The sequence below is a fragment of the Haliotis rubra genome, unplaced genomic scaffold (genome assembly GCF_003918875.1).
Source record: "Haliotis rubra isolate DU_JTF1 unplaced genomic scaffold, ASM391887v1 Scf102, whole genome shotgun sequence".
Classification (NCBI taxonomy): domain Eukaryota; kingdom Metazoa; phylum Mollusca; class Gastropoda; order Lepetellida; family Haliotidae; genus Haliotis; species Haliotis rubra.
The window spans coordinates 834,939-858,240 of record NW_025764915.1 but is presented as its reverse complement, the minus strand read 5'-3'; the positions used below and the strand labels follow the sequence as shown (position 1 = coordinate 858,240).

General features: G+C 38.7%; 1 protein-coding gene across 5 annotated transcripts in view; it reads right to left on the bottom strand.

Annotated features, from left to right (window-relative positions):
* Positions 1 to 360: 360 nt before the first annotated feature.
* Positions 361 to 23,302, bottom strand: part of LOC124270105 — a 36,691-nt gene continuing 13,749 nt past the window's right edge. For 2 of the 5 annotated variants that reach the window (XR_006896680.1, XM_046705143.1), the window contains exons 5-6: positions 22,981 to 23,045; positions 21,665 to 22,784 (exon numbers count right to left, since the gene is read on the bottom strand). Coding sequence is in view for 2 of the 5 variants with exons in the window: in XM_046705143.1 (XP_046561099.1) it covers positions 22,683 to 22,784; positions 22,981 to 23,045 (167 nt within the window). In the remaining 3 variants the exon portion in view is untranslated. Of the gene's footprint in view, positions 1,398 to 1,589; positions 1,655 to 2,028; positions 2,104 to 2,884; positions 2,978 to 4,355; positions 5,868 to 9,147; positions 9,418 to 21,664; positions 22,785 to 22,980; positions 23,046 to 23,302 lie in introns of those variants that run through there. The other 3 variants (XR_006896679.1, XR_006896678.1, XM_046705135.1) reach the window with 3 other exon arrangements.

Here is a 23,302-nt window from a genome sequence, read left to right as displayed (position 1 = left end):
GCTCCGAATCTCCGACCAGACGGTGCGCATTTGGCTATGGAAAGCCAGACGTTTTGCCAGAAGACTAGTTCAACGTCACGTCGTTTCCTACATCAACGTGATCATTGGAGCATGACAATGCTCGACCTTACGTTGCACATGTTTGACAGGGCTTCCTCCAGCAAAACAATGTTCAGTTGTTACCTTGGCCTTCTCGATCACCGGATTTGTCCCCCATTGAACATCTATGGGATACTCTTGATCGACGATTGCGCCAGCGTAATCCGCCACCTCAGACACTACAAGAACTGCACACAGCACTTCAGCAAGTGTATCAAAACATTCCTCAAGACAGCATTCGGCATCTACTTTCTTCTATTGGTCACCGCTGCCAAGCTGTTATCGATGCTCATGGTGGTCACACCAGATAATGACATTTTACTCTGACCAAGTGGCTTTAGTAGCCCTCTGTGGTTTTACCAAACACTTTCTGGATAATCATGTTTTGGAAATTTGTAAAGGGATGATTTTACTGTATCTGAGCGATGATGTCATGTTTGAATCAGTTATATGCACTCAGTAAGTAAACTCCAAAACAGCATGTCAAGTTTCTTTTTTTGAAGAGTATATATTCACTTCTAGGAAGATATGCAGCACAGATTCTCATAAAAATATTATTCGTAATAACAAGAAGGTATGGGAAACACATATGGTAAACAGTGCAGTGAATACATTACAGCGAGGACCTTTGTAAATAAACTCTCAAGGAATCCTTATATTAGTAATGGCTGTCCTCCTGTGTGCACAAGCATATTGTACGTGGTATAAGATTGGCATTTTACAAATCTGAAGCGATATATTTGTCCTGAAGAAATACATTTGGATATTCACAGCCGTTGGACACTAAACTTATACTCCCTAGGCATATTGGTAATTAACTCACCCTCATAAAAGTGACAAAAAGTTGGACGTAATGCTTCATTGTGTGTGTAATATGTAGAATATCGGTACAAATGTGTGATGAAAATGACATGTTTTGCTCCATTTCGACGCGCAGTGATATGTTATTGATGTTGTTCAGTGCTATGACGTCAGTGTATTGTAATTTCGTTGCGTGACGTCATGTATTAAGAACGTCCCCACGCTATTCTCATTCACAAACTTTAGAAACAGGAGTTATTTCATTTGACGCTTGAGACAAAACCCTGTGCCTTTCAAGATGTCTCTCGTTTGTCTGATCGTCGACTGCACAACATTACATCCATCAGTACACACGAAACTTCGTGTTGTGCAGTGATTACAAAATAATAACATTCTTAAAGCCTAATATTACAGTCCTCTTCATTTGTTTCTCCATATGATGATTCAGAATTCGGCATTTCTTGAATTCCCGTATGTACTATACTCATGGGACGAATCTGAAAGTCAGAGTGATTAGCTCATATTAAGAAAGACATACGAGGAAATTTCTTGTGTAGAAACTCTTGCATACTTGCGCTACAAACATCTTAGTGAAACTGAGTTCTCGTAGAGTGGACGTTACTGTCACAGGGGTAAGACAGGGATGGAATACTCCGTACTCTACAGGATGTATATTTGTTCATACTCACTGAATATCGGGCACGTCTGTCATAGTTAAGACCCGATACACTGAGGTCACCATCACTGCTGCTGCCTGAAATGAAGACGGATAACCAGACGTCTCATAACATTCATCACTGAATGATAATTATGCATTATCAAAATATTGAAGGAAACGAAAACTTGTGCAGAGAACAGGACGTGACTGTGACATTGTACAGCACTTTATGAGGTTTACGTCTTGGTGAAACCAACGAGAAGAGGTTTGGTGGTTACAGCTCAAAGATCATATTCGAGGCAAATGTGGGATTCGAACCCACGACCCAAAGATGACAATTACTTGCACAGCTAATCCCGCTAACTCAGCGCAGTCACTTGACAATACAATACGATACAATCCAATACAATACAATACAACGTCTTACAAGTGATGGTTATGTGTTCAATTGAGTAATAAACCACTCTCACCTTTCAGTCTCACCAAATCTCGTTGAATCTCCCTCTGTGTGTCTTTGATCTCCCTTATCTCCTTCAGCAGCGTGTCTGTCGTAACAGAGAATGACATCATGTCAACAATATTAGGTTGCAACTAAATCATATGACTTATCAAGACATGCACACATAGACGTGCATATGTATTATGTAATGGACATACCGTGTCTTGCTTAAAGCTTACATTAAACTCGTTGAATGTCCGAAGGAAGATTGTCTAAGAAATGACATAAAAAGGCAATGATGACATGTATAAAAATACCAGGCACATTTTGCTAATATTGGCACATAAACATTGGAACTGTGTCTTTACAGGTGCAAGGGTATACAAATGTATCATTCATTCATTCGTTCGTTCGTTTATTCATTCACCATGAACACGCCATTTCCTTGCAACACCAGTATACACATCCAACACCTCTTGCCAACTAAGTAGGAATAATCATAATTTGTCTCTCTTCGAGATGCAGCCACACAGTATTTCCAAATGTGACAAGCCAGACTTTCACACTCTTTGTTTGGCAAACATAATAATAAAATAATTATGATACATGTATATGAAGATAACACTATTCGACATAACTCTGAGGTCCACTTTCAAACAAAGAAAACAATGGACTAGGCGTAATTTGGCAGACCTTTGTGAACCAAAAATATTATTTGTCAGTGAAATATTAAACATAATGCAAATATTCATTATGGTTTTGATGGTTCACGTTCTGCAAAAACAACATGTTCAATTATTCTTTCATATTCTTGTCATTGTCAAATATCTTCGCTTTTTACTTTTTAACCTTTGACAACTTTCCACCTTCTCCTCATTTGATCTCACCTTGTTGTGTTTGAATATTCATCAAAATACTCATCAGATCCTTCTGATCATAACTGGAAGGTAGCTGCTGGGGCTCAGCACGAACTAGTTCCTCTATGTAAACATAATTAACCAGCATAGTTTATCGTGACTAATGCATACTTGTACATGACATACCTACTCTTTATCTTACCAATTCATCATACAGTTTGTGTCCACTTTGATGTTGGGGACATATCATATTCGTAGTTAAAACAATACCATTTGTACCATTAGAATTCGTGTTTCGTGAATGTCAACGTCTGTATTGTGGATAGTGAGTGAGTATGGTTTTACGTCGCTTTTCTCAGTAATCCTGCAATATCACGGCGGCGGACACCAGAAATGGGCTTCACACATGGTACTATGTGGGGAATCGAACCAGAGCCTTCGGCGTGACGAGCCAACACTTTAACCACTGTAGCTACGCCACCGGATTATGGATAGACACCACGGAGGTATTAGACGATACTGTGAAGCGTATCATATTAATGTAGAGGAACAGGAAACTACTTTGAAATGTATAAACTCTGCAAAAAAAGAAACGCAAAAGTATAAAATTTGACACATTTGACGGGGTTTGCAGATATTCATACAAAATGAATACCAAACATGATTTCCTAATGTCTGCACGTGTTGGGAGTGATTTGTGCAGGTGGAATACATGATGAACCTAAGTCACTGACAATGCCTTATATCAATTTGTAATTTATTCAGTACATTGAGTATACATCTTCAAACCACTGTTGCGTTTCTTTCAGAGTATATATGAAGACATTAGCATCAACGAAACTCTTAAGTAAATTTCTATTCAGTGCCTTAAACGTTTGTATCGTCAACTTTAAGTAATGGCACCCATTGATAACACATTTTCACACAATACATATTCATCTCATCTGGTTGATAAATGAGAGTAGTTAGAACTGATGATACCTCGGAACTGTTTTGTAAGTTTTCTCTGTAAACATTGTTTGGTTTAAAACGTATTCTATTGACATAGAAAATGAATTGAAATACAAGAGTTAGTTCTCCAACTTATATTACTACACCTTCTTCCAAATATGTACATAAATGAACTGCAATTTGCACTGTACATGAACAGAAAATGACAGAAAGGAAAAACATAAGAAAGGTAAGAAGAGTAATAAATATAGTTTACATAAATTTCTTTGTATTATACATATAGATATGTATATAATCGAAATTATATATATTCCTTTGTTCTGGCAAATCCGTAGTTGCATTTGACATCACATGGAGAATAATAGTACCTGTTAATGATATGAAACACCAGACATTAACAATAGAAATTTAGTATCACGTGGACACAAATATATTTGATAGGAAATACAGAATACATACAAGTGAATGTTACATGGTGACTCCAGTGTTGAAAGTACCATGTGATATTTTAGACACCATTTATCCCCGACAATGAAATGAACCATCTCACCTGGGACTAGACGTTTTCTGCGTCTGGTGATGGTGGCCGATTCTTCAAAATAATCATCGGATCCTGCTTGTATGGGCTTGTTGTTTGGGTTGTCCAGTGTTTCATCATTGCTATCACTGCTATCGTCACGTTTTTTATTGTAGGCACAAACCATTCCTTTATGAAGGTTGTCTAAGGTGCCGTCTGAGAGACTCGAACGAGTCGCATCTGAACTTGATGTCATTTCCATATTGATTCTGACCAAGACTAAATTAAGATTCTGCTTTAGTTTTCCTGTTTTTGTCTTGGTCTTTAGATCGATACTGAGCTGGATGTTTCGACTTTCTAGTGGATTTGATGGCAAGCTTCTTAACTTCACAAGGTTCTTGCTTACTATGGAGATGAATCACCTTTGAGATCATCAAAGGTTTTTGTTACTCTGCTTAACCAGTCGTCCGGGCTAATTCTTTCAACTTCCCCTTCTATTAAGTGATACGCCACTGGACCTTTTTCGTCATAGAACACTATCCCGCTCGTATAACCAACTGCAATCTCCAGAACATACCTGTTGCTTCCAGAAGTACTTCGTTGCAAACGATGAAATTCAAATTTTACAAGATCTGGTGACAAGTTTTTGAGGGCAGTATCAACGTGTAGTATCCTGACATGAGATTGAATCAAACGCAGAAGACTGTTCTTTATTTCATCTTCACTACAGGGCAATACAAATCCCTCAATCTCTGGAACCAAACTTCTGTAGGTCCGTGGGCTCCCCGGTGATGCACTCTGATATTCCGTTTCTTTTTCTGTAATTCCTAAATAAAAGGACCCTCCGTCTTCATCTTTGGTCATACAGCTGAGGTATTCCCGGAAGCGAAGTTTGTCCCAAACATAAAAAGCAAATTTATCTGGGTGACTTTCAATGTTGCTTTTTTCTTGGTCTTTAGGTCGATATGTTTTGAGCTGGATGGTTCGACATTCTTGTGGATTTGGTGGCAGGCCTCTTAATGTTGCTGCTTTTTCGGAGGAACTCTTCCTGTGACACAAGATAGACACGATGTTAAGAGTTGATGGCCTTTCGACTTTTAAGTCCGAGCAAATTTTAGTTTTAAAATCCACAGTAGCAACTCCTTTTGTTTTCTCAACCGATATGAGGATGCAATCTGTGAATTTCTCAAATGTGCCTATTTCACTTAGCCATCTCCGTGTGTATGTGTCAACAAACAAGGTTCCATCACATATGAAATTATTCAAACTTTCTTCCAGGAACTCATCAACGCATCCAAGGAAACGATCAGCACAAGCTGTCCCATTGACATGAAGAATAATGTTGCCCCCTGCTGTATTTCTGAGGGCAGACACCTGGATTTCTATTTCTCTCAGTCTTAACTGCTTTTGCGTTTTATGCTTCCGTTTGCCTTTTAAATCGCATATGTCAATGTGATCAACGAACAAATTTGGCGCCCTTTCCTGTGTCTTTACGTACTGGCTTTCAACCTTCTCGCAGGTACTGCACGTGCATGACATACTTTTCTGAAAGAAAAAATCATTTGTTAAAAATGTGGAAATCTTGTGTATGACCTATTTAGCAGACATGCGAGCGCGCACTTACGCACAAACGCACTTAGGCACACAAACAAACAGTTACGCATTTGCACACATAGAGACACCTTCCTACCAATCTTCACAAACACATACACACATACACTAAACGCCAAAATAAACGTGACCCTCCTACCTTTATGAATTACTTAAAAACTATCAAAGATATGTTGGAAGGTATTCGTTACAAGAAAGCTTAATAACACAGCTTTATGGAAAATAAAGAAAAACAATTCTCAAATGCATTCATATTTAGGTGAAATGCATCGTTTTCAGAATGGTTAAATTGTCCTATTTTCGTCCATGCCGAAATAAACCAATAACAGTGATTTAGATGTCCAAAAGAAAGGTTGAAATAAACTTCTGCTTTGGGACAATGATAAACCATTTTAAGTCACCATTTTCAACTATTAAAATTAAAACAAGAAACAACTGTTGTAGAGTGTGCAAAACTGTAAAATAATCATTCCTATGATTTCAGTTTTTCAAAACATTTTCTGCTGATTTGCATGAGTGAAAACCCGTAAACGTGTCTTTGATATTGTGAAAAAATGTTTAGGAACATCTAAAATTATCTTTATTAACATTTTTGCTTGCAAAGTAACATTGTTCCATTTTCTGTTTACACATAGCAATACCAATCGCCAAAACGCAGCAATATTCAAGCAGTATTTGCATCCATTTCACATGTAGAATGATTCTATAGGGTATGAATATAGCCTAGAAAAGATGATATGATACACAAGTACGAAAATATGCCACGATTAACAGCTGAAGAGAAAGAAAGAGCTATTGGGATGGTGCAGATGGGGTCGACATACAATGCTGTTGCCAACGTCCTCGGATGCCACCGCATCACGGTTATAAGACCTATCCAGGGCTTCAGACAAACTTGGGTCACAGTAGACAGACCAAGAAGTGGACGTCCACTCATCACAACGCCAGTTGAAGGTAGGTACCTCTATCAGTAAGGAAGGAGGGTAACATTACATGCGTTCAGAAACGTACATAAATTATATTTCCTACGTTTGAAGGATGAATTAGTAGGAAATTGTTTTCTCCTAGCGGTGTGTAACGAGAGTTACTTGCCCGTGGGGTGGCGCTGTTAAGGATATATAAGGGTTACTTAATTTGAATTGGTCATTCTCGCTGAAAGTACACCACGGCCGCTTTATGATGGACTCTAACGTATTGCTTACTGTAAAGATATATATATATATATATATATTTTTCTTTAATTCCCAATAGTTATGTATTCATAATGAAACTATGTTCATATGTTGCAGGTGTTGGTTACTGTCAGGAGACATATTAGGTGTGCAGGTTATATGGCTGCATCCCGGCTGGAGAGCCATGATAATACTCACAAGTTTGTATACTGGAGTGAACTGATTTGTACATTGATGTAGTGTAGAATTGTTGGGCTGAGGAGCCGTTATAATACATCTATTCATAATTTGAAATGACGCAGTTACAATATATTTGTATATATGTTAGGCTGAAGAGCCGTTATAATACTTCTATTCATATATTGAAATGAAGCAAATACAATGTTTGTATATACTGTTAGGCTGAAGAGCCGTTATAATACTTCTATTCATGCATCTAAGCGTATGGTGTTTTATATATGTTGCTGGCTGAAGAGCCTTTATAATAACTGACGTCAGATATAATGACCGATATATTCATCTCTATTTGTATATCCCTTTGAGGCTGAAGAGCCATTATAATACAGTTACTTTAAGGATTGGTGTTTAACTGTTGGTTGAAGAGTCATTATACTGCTGTAACAGAGAGGAGTATTTATTAAACACGGACTCTAATTATAAGTAATGGTGATGTTATCACATTGTCCTGTTTATTTACATTATCAAAATATGAATGTTTTCTAAGGTTTATTCCAACACATGTAAGGTACCTTATATCTAAGGTGAACATAGTCTGCTGTAGACCCTCCAGTACAGGTTGCTATTGCATACGTTGAGGGAACACGGTTCCAGAGTTTTTCTTCATGAAGGTTTATCTCTGGTTTTACGTGTCGGGCTTCAGCAACGGACTGCTAAGTTTAACATGTATTGTACCTAGTCTGGGTGAAATATTTGTCAGTGTAAACTGAATTTGAATGTGACATGGAAATAAAATCGGCCGTGCACACCTAGCAGCGTGTCCCAATGTTGATCATGAATTTGTTTTGTTGTTACTGAGTGTAACAGTGTTATGTAGGAGAAATGTATATATTCACACATAACATATGCATAATAATTAAAACATACGTATATACATGAGAAAAAAACATTCACACACGCATATATACACAAACGTGTATACATGACTGTACAAACACACACACACACACACACACGTGCATGTACACATCCACGTGAACACATGAGTACACAAATCTACATCTGAACATATATTCATTCACATTGTTACATAAACACACATGCATACTTCGGGTTACCCAACCACCCCACCTACCTACCTGCCTGCCTGTTTGCCTGCCTGCAGACTGATAATAATAAAAAGTAAGTATCAATAAGAACAGTTAAAAAGTCAGGGGCGGTGAGGTAGCCGAGTGGTTAAAGCGTTCTGTCGTAGTGTATTTTACTTAAAAAAATAATATATATATATATATATATATATATATATATATATATATATATATATATATATATATATATATATATATATATATAGAGAGAGAGAGAGAGAGAGAGAGGGGAGAGAGAGAGGGAGAGAGAGAAAGTAAGAGAGAGAGAGAGGGAGGGAGAGAGAGAGAGAGAGAGAGGGAGGCTTACAGACATACATACAGACAGACAGACAGGCAGACATACTCTGTTTCTACATGTTAATGTGACGTAACAGGGAAGGTTACATTGCGCGACAGTGTTAATACTGACCCGTTAATCCCACCACTATGGAAATATTCTTCTTCATGTATATGTGAATCTCAAGCTACTTGCAGCACATGAAACAATACGATGTACGAAACGATATGAGGTGTCGTTATAAGTAACAGATATCTGTCTACTAGAAAGATCGATATGTAAGTTATACAAAAAACATACGTCAGTATGGATTGAATATGTTGTATACTCGACCAGGCAGCCAACCCGTCGAACAGGATTTAAAACGAAATTCAGCGTTATTACTGAGTGATATTTTCCCTATATATACATTAGAAACGGCGTATAGTTAACAAGCATACTCACTTTTTCATCGTGTGTGTTGAGGGTGTTAATGGCGTCACAAAAGACACTGTTATTACCGTGGTCCTGTGTATCACTCAGGTTTTATCAGGTTTCAACTGTCTCTGACCTGGAAAGCTGCCAGGGTAGGTCAATAAGCTTACCATACCACATGTGTGGTGTTGATAACAAGGAGGAAGTTAAACCACGGTTGTACTTATTTTATACATTTGCGCTACGCCGAATCACCACGAAACTCCTACATGAAGTCCTATGCAGTTTCACCCAACACTACATAGGATATAAATAGTTGTTTATATTGACGTTCAAACGAAAGGAAATATTTAACGTAGCTTTCTATCCACACTGCACCATGACGGCCCTGTTTACGCTAGTGTACTCCATGACAACGGAGTCAATGTAGTGCAATGTCTATTTTTTGTCTCGTTTTAGCACGGCACACAACCACAAAGTATTTATTGATACGACAAAGCTGTGCTCGAGTAGTATACACAATGAAGAAACTGGACCACTGACACTCATCCATCTTTTTCGCCCAGCCCCCACTAAACACTGTCCCGCTCGTATTAAAGGTTGAAGCCTTAGGATCAATAAAATTTTTTTATTCTTAGTGGGTAATACCGTGTCGTTGGGTACGATGAGTAAATTTTCTCGCATGAATCCTATGGCTGGCCCATCATTCAGGTAATACAAAAACGGTTCACCTTCTTTCGTATCCACCAGAATGATGTTGTACGTTTTGAGGGGCCAAACAGAGTTGGTGGCGCGTTGAAGACTATCTCCCTCGAGTTCGCCAGGCTGGTATAACCACTCTTAAGCTGATTTTCCGCTCTTTGTCCCTGCACGGTACAGACGATTCGGAAGTGACGGATTTCATTTTAACGTCAACAGATGGTTTCTTACCGATTAATCGAATCACTTCATTATTTATCGCAGACACCACTCTGGGTAAACGTGTCATCCATTCCGTCAATGTTTATCGGGCGTGACCATCTCCTATGTGAACTGATACCTGAACAAGCATTCTGCTAATGTTCGATTAAATCTCTCAACAAATGCTTGGCTGCATGAACCTGCTAAACCTTGCTTGACATCGACCTTGTACTTCAGTATGAGGTGCATCCGGAGTTGACTTATAATTCTGTAGGCCACTTCAAAGGACTCTGTTTGTATATACGCTACAGCACATTGGCAACTTGAGTCGAATCTTTTGTGGTTAATAGCTGGGCTTCTTTGTATTGACTAGCCACATCGACGATGGTTAAAGCATATTTGTACATTTTATGCTCTACCCTATCGTGGGGGGAGAAACAAGAGGTTGTGAATATCAAACTTCCTCCTCTGTATATATCGTGGAGCTCACAAATATATTTGCCATAGGGCCTGTTACTTCAACCAATCCTTAGCAACATCTTCGGACACCTTAGCCACAGCTGCTAGTTCATGTATCATTCTGTTACCTTTTCAATATCTCTGTGGGCTGTACTAATGTTACATATACTGATATTTTCCCTTTGATCCTACTGTACCCGTATGCATAAGTCGTTACACCATCGTCAGCAATCCATCTTTTTGAATCCATGAGCGTCAACGATGTTTTGTTTAAACTTATCCTGTATATCCTATGCTTGTCACTTCTCAAAGCATTCATTTCGTGTTTGAGCGTTCGACCATGGAATAGGGCCTCTTTGAATTGTTCGTGTTTTATTTGTTTTTTTCACGACATACTTCTTCACTCTACACACCTTTAGCCTTTCTTATCTCACCGCCGTCAGCATTCTTTATGGAATACATTTTAGGTCTTAATCCGATGTACTCCATAATAGGAGTCCCTACACATTTATCTTTCATTTTTCCGAGTGCCTTATTTGCAATGGTGTGTAGGGCGTGGTCTTGAGGGTTATCGCTCACATGGTACAGGTTTAAGTTTTTTGCCATGTCCTTGTACACGTCCTCATTTTGAATTTCCATCAAGAACAAGTCGGTGTCGGTGTACAACACCTCGCATCCACCACCATACTGCTTCTTGAGTTGTAAAAGTCGTACATCAAGTGTTTGGAGAGATCAAGAATACTCATACCAACCTATACTGGGCTGCTGATTCTTATGTTACTCTTGTTCATGTGCAATGCCACCAAGTCCTTGTCGAATATTTTACTTCTGTTGAAGCCCGGGCTCCCTATCAGTTTCCTAAGTCTTTCTTCCTCTTTAGATCTAACTAACTTCTTAAATTGTCAATGGCTTTGCCAAATACCGAGTTGTTCATGAGCTTAAATAGATTCTTGAGTACCACTTGTATTTTTACTTCAGCTTCATTCCTAATTACAGATACAACTGCACTTCTATGGTGAACGATGTACTTTTTCTTATCCCTTAAGTCTGGTACGAGTTTTTCAACGTTGGTTCGCTTATTATTTCCCCAACAAGAATAAATCCTTCCTTAGAGTCTTTAGGTATACTTTACATTAATGATGTCATTATCAACTGACAAAATAAAGAGAGAGAAATGTACTGTACTCATAAAGATGGAGGAATTAAAGTACCACATATGTTTAAAACAATCCAGTCACAAAAAACTGTCTTGGATAAAAAGAAGCTTTATAAAAGACTCAAACCTACAAAATCTTTTTTTCGTAAATCTACGTCCACTACCAGTAAGTTTCTTTGAAATTGGCCCAAGTCGAATAAAAGAATATGCCGACAACATAAATAATCCTTTTTGGAGCGATGTACTTATGGCTTGGGCAGATTACATTGAAACCTTATTGGAACTATCACCATGTGTAGAGGAATTTCTGACATTTCCTCTGTGGTTCAACAACAAACTAATTATTGATAATGAAACACCTTTTTACTCAGATTGGTACAAGAAAGAAGTAAGGTCGGTTAAAGATCTACTGGATAATGATGGAAAATATTTAGATTTTAATGAATTTGTAGCTAAATTTCATTGCAATGCCAATTTCTTATCTTATCAAAGTCTTATCAGTTGTGTGAAACACCTACCTAAAATTATAATTATGCTACCCTTAACTCAGACCACATATTATTAGAATTGCCAATAGTTCCTTACTACATTCATAAACTGTTAGATTCCGATAAGGGTAGCAAGTTGTTTTATATCACTCTTCTCCCGTCAATATTCAAGAAATCAGCCTCAAATTTAAAATGGGAAACCATACTTGAATCTAACATTGATGAATGAGAGTGGAGAACTTACAACATTATTCCATTTAGATGTACACAGAGTACAGAATTAAGATGGTTCCAAATGAAAATTATTAACAATATCTATAGGCACAAAATATTATTTACATAAAATAAAAGACTTTGGAAGAAAAGTGAGTGGCTCATCACTGATGCTGAATAGTATTATACTTCTAATGATAACTATTTTCCACCTTTTGAGCGGAGGATTAGTTTTAATTTGATAAAATAGACTTTGGAAGAAAATTGAAGAGTGATCAACAGCATGAGCTGATGCTGGAATAAGGATTAAACTTACAAGTCACAAATCGATCCCGTTATATCTGGATTAAAGGAAAATTCTCGGAAATGATCCTTTGGATATAATTTTGCTTCTTATTAAACAGTCAAACGAAAGTATGGAATAGTACCAGATCAAAAGAATATTTTTAGAATCTGCTGCCAATACTATTATGTCTCAAATGTATAGCTCTTACAACCTGTTCATATGATAGATTTACAAAATTTTGGTCATCGCTACATACTTTATTTGCCTAGTAATGTACTACCTGCTTTGGATAAAGTCCATATTTAACATTCAACACAAGCAAAGACTGTAGACCAATATTCATGTATGTTTATAGCTGTATAGACTCTGATATTAGCACCTTTACATAAATACATATTCTCCTGAAGGTGTTAAGAATATGCAATTGTAAATTGATTACAACATATGATTACAACATATGACATATGATCTGTACTTTGGGATAAATGTGTAAAAGCTGAATCATGGCCCAGCCGTACAAATTGTTTGCATTAAGATAAAGAATGTGTTTCCACAGCTGTCTAGGGTCGTGTCCTTCCACATCTGCTCGACTGTAACCGTTCGTTTGCTTAAGTGGTTTTTTTCACCATTATGGTTTGATTGACCTCTTAATAGTCTGCTCAAACTTATGATTTTGACTACCCTTTTAACCAGTAATAAATTGACCCTGGGTATGTTTTCCGGAACGGGCTTATTCTGTGCACAATATTACCCGAAAAGATTTATGGCCAAATTATGTTGCTTTTCCACCTTAGAGATTTGGGAGATTAGGGTAGGCGCGATTATACCCTCGAAGTTGAGTCCATTGTCTGTGGGATAGCTTGAAGGCCTATCTGAATTAGCATCTGCGGGAAATAAGGCAGATCTCAATGTCCACCTTAAGCAGTTGATATTGTTATTTTAACGTTAATGATGGCCTTCTTTTTCTTGTAATGTGGAGGCAAGTCTAGGTAAGATCCGCCTTTGAAAGTCATATGGTTCGCTATATACAAATAGATAGTATCGATACTACCCACGACCCACCCGGAACCCCTGTGAGTCCATCGTTCCATTATTTCCTGAATTTTTGGAATGATGTATCTTTCGTCGAATTTATAGCATCCGATTGGATGATGACTTCTTGATTGCCTCTGAAATAAGGTTCGTCATACTCGGTACTGCCATCCGCGTTATTCTGTTTGTTTAGGGACATTTTGATGGTTAACTGGTATTTGATACTTTTAAAATAAACTCCTCGTCGATTTGCTGGCTATTAGTGGTTTAACGATGTCGACGTCAGTGAGGGGGTGGACATAGCTGATGTCCAGCAATGTATTCAATTCAGCTTTTCTCATGTGAGAATAACCAGTCAGTTGGCGACTTTCGCAAGAGCGAGAGCGTTGAGTTCTCATACAGTAGTCATTGCTGCTTGTATTCAAATACAAAGTCAAATGTCTAATTGATTTGCTACAATGTGCAAGATAAAAACTTAAATTTCTATCTTGAATACTCGATTAGGTTCGCTGAGATAATCTTTCTTCCTTTCATAAATAAGTTGGTTTCGTGTCCTGTTTGCCCTGTGGGCTTTACATAAGCCATAATGGCATTTAACTCCAAACACTGCAAACATTACACATGTAGTTAAGGTAACCGTTTCTGATAGACATCACGTGTATTCCGCAATATTCAGCCGCCCCATTCCTACCACAAGTCTCGGCTTTTCCCAAAAGCACGTATTTGCATTTGTGAGTAGCGTGCGCTATATTGCTATGCACATAGATGAACATTAGTCAAATTGATTTTCGAGGTGGCTGGCGAAGAGTGTACCCGCTGTTATGCCGAACACGATGAAGGTCTACTCACCACCTTTCTGAAGGCATGTAATATGACGAGAGAGTTGGCATATTGCCGAGTAATTCAAGACGTCTTCCTGTGACAAGACAATATTCATGCACGGCCTCGTCTACGTTGTTAAATGTTCGTACTGCGTGACCTTCTTGTTTGGTGTGTGTTTGTTTGTGCGTGTGTGTGTTTGTTTGTGCGTGTGTGTGTGTGTGTGTGTGTGTGTGTGTGTGTGTGTGTGTGTGTGTGTGTGTGTGTGTGTGTGTGTGTTGTGTTGTGATTTGGTCATCATTCTACTTGATCATGCACAGCCTATTGTTACGGTTAATAATGTGCCGTGACAAAAGATTTAAAAGTCCCCTTTGAATCACCAAAATAGAACACAGACAAGTCTAAAATATTCAATAATATATTGAAGAAACAATGCGCAAGCTACAATGAATGACAATACAGATATCTCGTACAATGCAATTGAGTCACAGATATTGGGTCACAAATATAAAATATTAACTCACCAGAGTCTTGAGAACAGATATACTGATTGAAGGTTGTTTACAATGACAGCAGTCAAGCACGGTCAGTCTTGAAATGTTGAGAAACTCGAAGTTGGCAGACAGATGTGTATAAATCAAGTCATGTGAAAAGACCGTGTCGCACAATACAACAACCAGCCTTTATATATACTCCTCACACAAAGTTTAGCAACACAAATTTGTAGTCTCATTACATTTTCATTTATTGAAATTACAAATCATGGAATGATGCAATATAAAGGTGAAACATATGTTCACACGATTAACAAAATGAAATGAAATGGTATTAGGCAATAACAGACTTACAAGTCATCAAAAGCATGTACCCGCGAAACAGTCGTGCAAAATGTGCTGCATTGATGGAGCAAAATGTTAACATTAAGGTTCAAGTCAGTTTTGGGCAGTGAAGCAGTGTTCAGTAACGCGTATCACCACCATGAGTACAAATGCAAGTTTCTACACGTCTTTGCATTGACCAAATGAGCCTTTAAAGTTGCTGTTGTGGAATGTTCTGCCATTATCTCTGTAACGCCTGCTCAAGGTCATTCAGAGTCTAGGGGTGAACATGGAGACCGTAAACTAAGACTTCCAATAATGTCCCAAGCATGTTCAATGGGATTAAGATCAAGTGACCTTGCAGGCCAGACCATATGTGTGTTTTGAGGGTGGTTGCGTTCGGGTGATGTTGTCAATGTTATCCGATAAATCACTTTGACAGTCACTAAAGGTTATGTATTCTTTAAATATTTACCTTTCAGTAACATGTCGGCAAAAATCGTTATCGAGATTAGGATATTACGGTGAAAAACACTTGTTGCTTATTTTTAGGTGAGGAGTATAACTCTAACACAGATCTCGAACATTCTAGCAAAGCTAGTCTCCATCATTATCGTCTCAGAACGATATGAAATCATGAGGAACCCACGGCATGAAGTCAACAAGTTGCCAAGTGAGGCAACTCTGAAGCGCTATCAAAAAGGCGTGCCGCTACAAATACTATTGCCATTGAACATGTATGACGCGAGATGCGAGCCAAAACCCACACTCAAAACTTTAAACATTGTGACCCATAATAACTATCACCTAATCAATGATAATACACATTACAAAAAACACTCTCTCATAACACTATGACTAAGCCACTGACCACGGCTGCATGATACACATCGTTTACAATTGTTTTTCCATCTGTGGCTGACATGATTTATAATTATAACATGATATGTGGATTTATCTCTAATTCTTTCATGAGGTGGCGTTTCATTTGGTTTCGTTTTAAATGACCATGGTTTAAATGACCATACAGCTGCGGTAATAACAACGGTTGTTGCAATTGCGTACTGGACCCATTTGTTAACCAAATTGTGTTCTTGTATTCGTTTACTCCTGGCTAAAGCGCTTTTTTTACCAACGGCTAATTTTTTAGGACTTTTTGGTTTCTTCATTACCCTCATCGGTGTATCAACCACTTTCGTTGTCTCCACTGGGGTCTGGGTAGAATCCATCGTTTCGGGGTTCGGTGAGTGGACAACATCCGTCTCCTCCACATTGTATATCATCAGCTGAACACTTTTGTTTAAATTGACAATGCTTAGCAGTAAGTATCGCCGCGTTGAAAGGTGCTTAAAACATAACGTATCTATGATAAAGCTCACAACTTATTGTGCTCAATGCGTAAATGATAAACGGATCTGCATCGAGTGCTTCGCATAAGTACGGTTGATGTTCTGGTAAAATCAGAAGTAGATACGAAGCTATACTAGTGTATTGTTTTTGCCATTTCGGCGCCGAGTCTAGTTCTAGTTTCGTATCTCGCGTACAGTTTATCAAATTCTTCCGCAGACATTTTATAAATTTTATCGCTCGTTAGATTTTCACCCAAGTATTGTTTATCTTTACCACCAAGGACGAGTGCCGCTAGTTTTCTCGGTTATCCACACCGACGAATGGGGACATTGGCACACTCGGTACTCTTTTTACCATTTTTAGGTGGTGCCTCCGTGTTTTCGGATAGCATTTGTTCGAGCAGGTCTTCACACACTGTTATAATACATTAATCGGTTTTTCAATCTAATATAACAAAACATTAAATACCCAAAACATAACGATATCAATGTCAGGTAACAAAGAACGAGAATTTCAAAACACGTCATGGTTATATAAATTTATGGGGTTACACGTTCAATTTGCAAAGCATTTGTTAAGCTTTGCTGAGCATTTGCTAAGCATTTGCCAAGTTTTGCTAAGTATTTGCTAAGCTACTGGCAAACATGGATAAGTTAGACCGGCTCAGAGAACGCGTTTACGAGAAGTAGGTGGTGCACCGCAATGAGCAGGTTTGTGAAATGTAGAGCATATGTAGGCTAGTGCACGTGCATTGCATAACGATGAAATTGATTCCGCACGTAGCTGCACACGCCTTGCTAATAAGACTCTCACGTCGGTGTAGCAAGACGCACTACACTTGATCGAGGACAACCTGGGACCCCTTCGCTAACAATGGCAAGCGCCAGTGGGCGGCACTCATACATGCTAATACGGGTCAATTGTCAGGTCAACTTATCCTTGTTTGCCAGTAGGACAATATAAGCAACGGGTTGGTCTGTTTTTAGTATGAGCTTTGCCTGTTTCGTTTCGGATAGCAATTTTGTAACGCGTTCTCGCTTGGTTTTGTTGGGAATAACTTCGTTTTCTCATATACATTCTTTGAATGTATCCCTATCCTTGCAGCGACCATCGCGTCTGTTCTGTAAAGGTCTTTCAGTACCGTGTTGAATTTTTGCGTGAGTACCCAAACGCTGTCTCCCATATCATGACCCGAGAATGATAAATATAACAAAAGTCTCTCTTTCGGGTGATCTCTTTATTCGCGCTGCAAACGTCTATGATACAAAGCGGGGAGTTTTGATAGAAGTTGTACTGAAACCGTAATTAAAGCCATTGTGTCTAACTTGATGATACCAATCCCATGAATCATGTTAAAGACACAGTTTCCCCCAAATTGGAAAATAAATTTATTTGCAGCTTCAATATACATAACGATGACTGAAATGATACCTTCTGTATTTGTACGTTTTGGAGTAATGCCAAATATAGGTAGCAAATACAAGTGAAGCATATATGGATTGGAACGAGTCTTTACCACAAAACCATGCATGCTGTCAGAGGTCGGACGGGATTCGGTGTCTCAGATGATAGAGAGTCAATGTCCTCCTTCTGTCTCTCTCCCACAATATGCACCACAATAGTGCTACAACACAGGAAGTACATTCTCGGATGAAAACCAGACGGTGAAGGGGGAACTCTTTTACACAGTACCCGTGAAGATCCGGGCTAGAATTGGTCTTCAGCAACCCATGCTTGTCGTAAGTGGCGACTAACGGGATAGGTTGGTCAGGCTCACTGACTTGGTCGACACATGTCATCGTATCCCAATTGCAAAGATCGATGCTCATGCTGTTGACCACTGGATTGTCTAGTCCAGTCTCGATTATTTACAGACCGCCGCCATATAGCTGGAATATTGCTGAGTGCAGCGTTAAACAAGACACAACAGCAACCATCCTTCACACAGATACATTGTCCATGAATCCATTTGGAATATATTTCATCTTCAATTCCTCTTTTGTATGTATCTGTGTGGATGAGGGTGGTTGAATACAATATACAATGTATATGAAGAGGAAACATCATGAAATGGATCAATCTATTATTACAGTTGAAAATAAACGTACGCATGTGGGGTACTCAGGTAACTATGTTTATCATGAATCAAAATATATTTTGTGGAAAGATATATACTGTGTAATACTTGAGGTACGTTAACCTTTGGACACTAAAAGGAAAATATTTAGAGATTCTGTTTTGAAATATTTTCTAAGATATAACTGAAGCGAGCTTGTAAAGTACCTTATTTTCATTGGAACAGATAGGTTCAAATCTAACTTGCAAACTATGTTTGACCGCTTATTTAGAAAGTTTGGGATATTTAATGGTGGATCTACAACACGGTATCCGTACAAAACAAAGAGAGATCACACAACAATTTAAGAACTAATTCTGAAGCAGACAGACAATATTTTACATGAGGTACAATAATAAAAAGCAAGTATCATTGAGAACAGTTAAGAAGTCTTACTTCTTGATAAAATCATCTTCCATGTCCCAACAAGATCCACTGAATATCAACACATGAATTAATCATACAAAATATGGAACACAAAGTACTTCATTCACATAATGTGGCATATTCAATTTAAGCTACATTCCCTTTCGACATGTCACATCCCTACAATAAGTTCCATTAGGCTACACCGCCGTTTCCAAAACATGGGTATACAGAATGTAAAGTCACAAGAATAAAAAAATGCGAAATTTCAGTTCAATATCGTGTATGGCCGCCCCGCGCATTCACCACTGTCTCCCTCATCGACTTCCCTGATGCTTGTGAACACGTGGTTGGGGATTCTTCGCCATTGCTCTTGCAAGGCAGCGCCAAGTTCCTGCAAATTCAGAGGTTGGTTCCTAAGACCACGAAGCCTTCTCCCAAGTGCATCCCAAACGTGCTCTATTGGATTAAGGTCAGGGGACCTCGATGGCCAGTCCATGACGTTGATTCCAGCGTTTTGAAGGAAATTTCTGTGTCAATATCGCGGTATGCGGCCGAGCATTATCATGCTGGAACTGTAGACCTGGGCCATGAGCCGCCATGAAAGGAACGAGTTCAGGGTGAGCACCTGGTAGCGGTAAGCAGCAGCTGTGAGGTTTCCACGGATGACCAGAAGTCGGGAACGCTTTTTCCCACAGAAAGCACCCCACACCATGCAGCTTCCGCCCCCGAACCTGTCGACTTCCTGTACACAACATTGGGCATACCGTTCACGACGTCGTCTCCAGACTCAATACCTGCCGTCCGCGAATCTGAGGGTAAACCTGGATTCATCGCTAAAAGCGACTCGATTCCAGTCTCTCTGGGTCCATCGGAGGTGACGTAGGGCCCACAGCAGACGTTGACGTTGATGAAACGGCGTCAATATTGTACAATGATATGGACGTCGAGAATGGAGATTGGCACCCCGCAAGCGATTTCGAATGGTCTGTGAGGACAGTCGACCTCTAAACATCTCAGCCCTGGTTAGTGTAGCCGGCAGAAATCTGTCACGTAGGTGACGTAGGACGATTTGACGGTCTTCTGCTCGTGACGTCACACGTGGACGACCCGACCTCGGGGCGATCAGAAGTGGTGCCAATTTGTTGTGGACGACCTCACAAGTCATACACAGTACGACGGCTGCATCCCATTGCTCTTGTGACGTCAATAACTGATCTTCCCGCTTGCAACATGCCAACCGCACGTTCACGTTGCACATTTGACAATCTTGGCATTTCAAGCACCGTTAGAACTGTGGTTTGGGTACAAGTTACATTAAGAAGATATATACAAATGTGCAGTACGCTTTTTAAGAATATTAAAGCAGGTTTTAGGAGATAAAAACGATACACCTGGACAAGCTAGAAGAAAACTAACTATTCAACATACCCAGATTGTCAACAAAAATATCTAAAAGACTTGTACATTTAGATAAAAGTTGCAATCGCTCATCAGCATACAAAGGACAATGCAATAAAACATAAATAACACTCACCTTCAATAAAATCTTTACAGTTTCGAGTCTAAGCGGCGCTACCGCACATCTAAACAAAGCTATTGCTTTTCTCATAGAGCGAGACATGACAATTAACATAAAATCACTGCAAAAATCCACCTTTAAAGTACAGTACGTGTGTAACTTATTACCTCCCCTACAGTTAAACTACCAACTTGTAAAGGTCCTGTTTCCATTTATAAACGAAATAGCTGAGAACAACGTCTGTAACTTTTGAAACTACAAAAGGAATATTGATTGAATTATTAATCATAACAATAAGATGCACTAGTGTGATTCTGCGATAAGACATTGGGTCTCCCAGGTTGTCAGCTCCAGATTTAGGGGTAGGGTTAATGATCCCCTGGGCCCAGTTGGAGGGTATATGACCATGTAGAAAACAGTTTATGAAGATAATCTATACAGATGTCATTTGTCAAATCATCAACTGGAATATTATCGAAACCTGGTAATTTCCCTCTCTTAGCTTGACTTAGTGTCATCAGTAAATAGTCAAAGTTTTCAACTCCTAAGACCTAGGGGATGAATGAGACTAAACAGTAAAGCCGTGAGAAAATTAACTTGGTATCCCGACTCAAGGTAGTAATTAGCCAAAAGTGTCATCGGTAAATTGTCAAAGTTTTCAACTCCAAAGAACTAAGGGATGAAATGAGACTCAACAGTAAAGTTTTAAGCTACAAACATTAATTTCACACATTTACTGATATCCTAACAGGGAATGTGTGTAATCGAACACCAATAAAATCAGTAATTTCATGAAATCCCTGGAAATTTTAGGGAATACATGAAATCCCTGGGGGTCACAGTGATTTCGCGAAATCACTGAATCTTTCAGGGATTACGTGAAATCCCTGGTTTCACACATTCCCTGTAACATATATATATATTTAGAGAGAGAGAGAGAGAGAGAGAGAGAGAGAGAGAGAGAGGAGAGAGAGAGAGGAGAGAGAGAGAGAGAGAGAGAGAGAGAGAGAGAGAGAGAGGGAGAGAGAGAGAGAGAGAGAGAGAGAGAGAGAGAGAGAGAGAGAGAGAGAGAGAGAGGGGTGATTAGGGTTTACGTTCTCTTACTATCATCATATGAAAATATTAACACATCTAGCGCTGCACAACGAAATCTTTTTGTGGAGCTGGAACAAATGAACTTCTTCAATGCAGCTTCTCTTGTAGGCAATAACAAACAATACTTTCCTTCCTATTTGGATACAAATCTGTATTGGGTTGCAAATCCATCGCAGCATTTCTAACGGAGTTTTTGCTTTTTGTTCTTTAGTAGTTTTCCTGACTTCACATTATTTAAAACTAATTCTGATTGCTTGAATGAAATCACGAACTCACATTTATATAGCAGCTTCAACGATTCCCACAATGATCACTACTTAAATGTTCTCTTCTTATCTATATCTGCATATGTGGTAATAGATTCCCAATGCCGAATTTCTATGCTGAAGCCACAAATCGTCATCTTGTGAAAATACACTGTTCATGCCTTCACACGTTTGTGACATTACGTTATCTGAAACATGGTTTTACTTCCGTGACAAATTTCTGTAGGGTACACATTTCACACAGTATTTTTTCATGTTCCTTCTTAAAATGTCAATAAGTGACATTAAAAAACCTGTTCTTAGATGATTTCTGTTTTCATGTTCAGTTCACTCGTATCAACTTGAAACATGAAGGTACGATACCACGACTCCTACACATGACAACTGCATATGTTACCGGGCCAGATTCTTCAGGAGTATGAACTGAGATTCTAAGAAGCGCATAAATACATTTGTATAAACTCATTGAATATGTGGTTGAATGTAATTCTTAGGAACGGGTATACATATAACCGATTCATTGAAATTGACAAAGTATTTCTAAGCTGTACTTTTCAAGGATGAAACTCATTTGTCTGGTCGTCGGTGAAAGACTGACTTAAAGTTTGTCATTAGGACATCCATTAGTACACACGAAAGTTCGTGTTGTGCAGTGATTACAAACTAATAACAATCTTAAAGTTTGGTATTGATCTCCTCTTCATTTGTTTCTCCATATGATGATTCAGAATTCAGCATTTCTTGAATTCTCATAGATACTGTGCTTATGGGACGAATCTGCAAGTGAGAATGTTTTGCTCACATCAAATAAGACATACAAGGAGATATTTCTTCTGTACAAACTCTCGCATACTTGTAAATTCGATTACACTACAAATATCTCAGTTCTCGTAGAGGAGACGTTACTGTCAGAGGGGTAAGACATTGGGAGAATGTTGCGTACTCTATAGGATATATATTTGTTCATACTCACTGAATATCGGGCACGTCTTTCATAGTTAAGACCCGATACACTGAGGTCACCATCACTGCTGCTGCCTGAAATGAAGACGGATAACTTCACATCACGTTATCAATGAAGAATGTGTGCCATAAAACTATAAAGACAAATTAAAAACATACTGTGTAGGGAACAGGTTGAGATTATGACATATTAAGGACTTTGATGTCAACCCCTTTGGCGAAACCAGCAAGAAGAGGTCTGGTAGTAACAGCTCTAAGATCATATTCGCAGCAAATGTTGGATTCGAACCAACGACCTAAAGATGGCATCTACCAGCACAGCGAATCCTGGT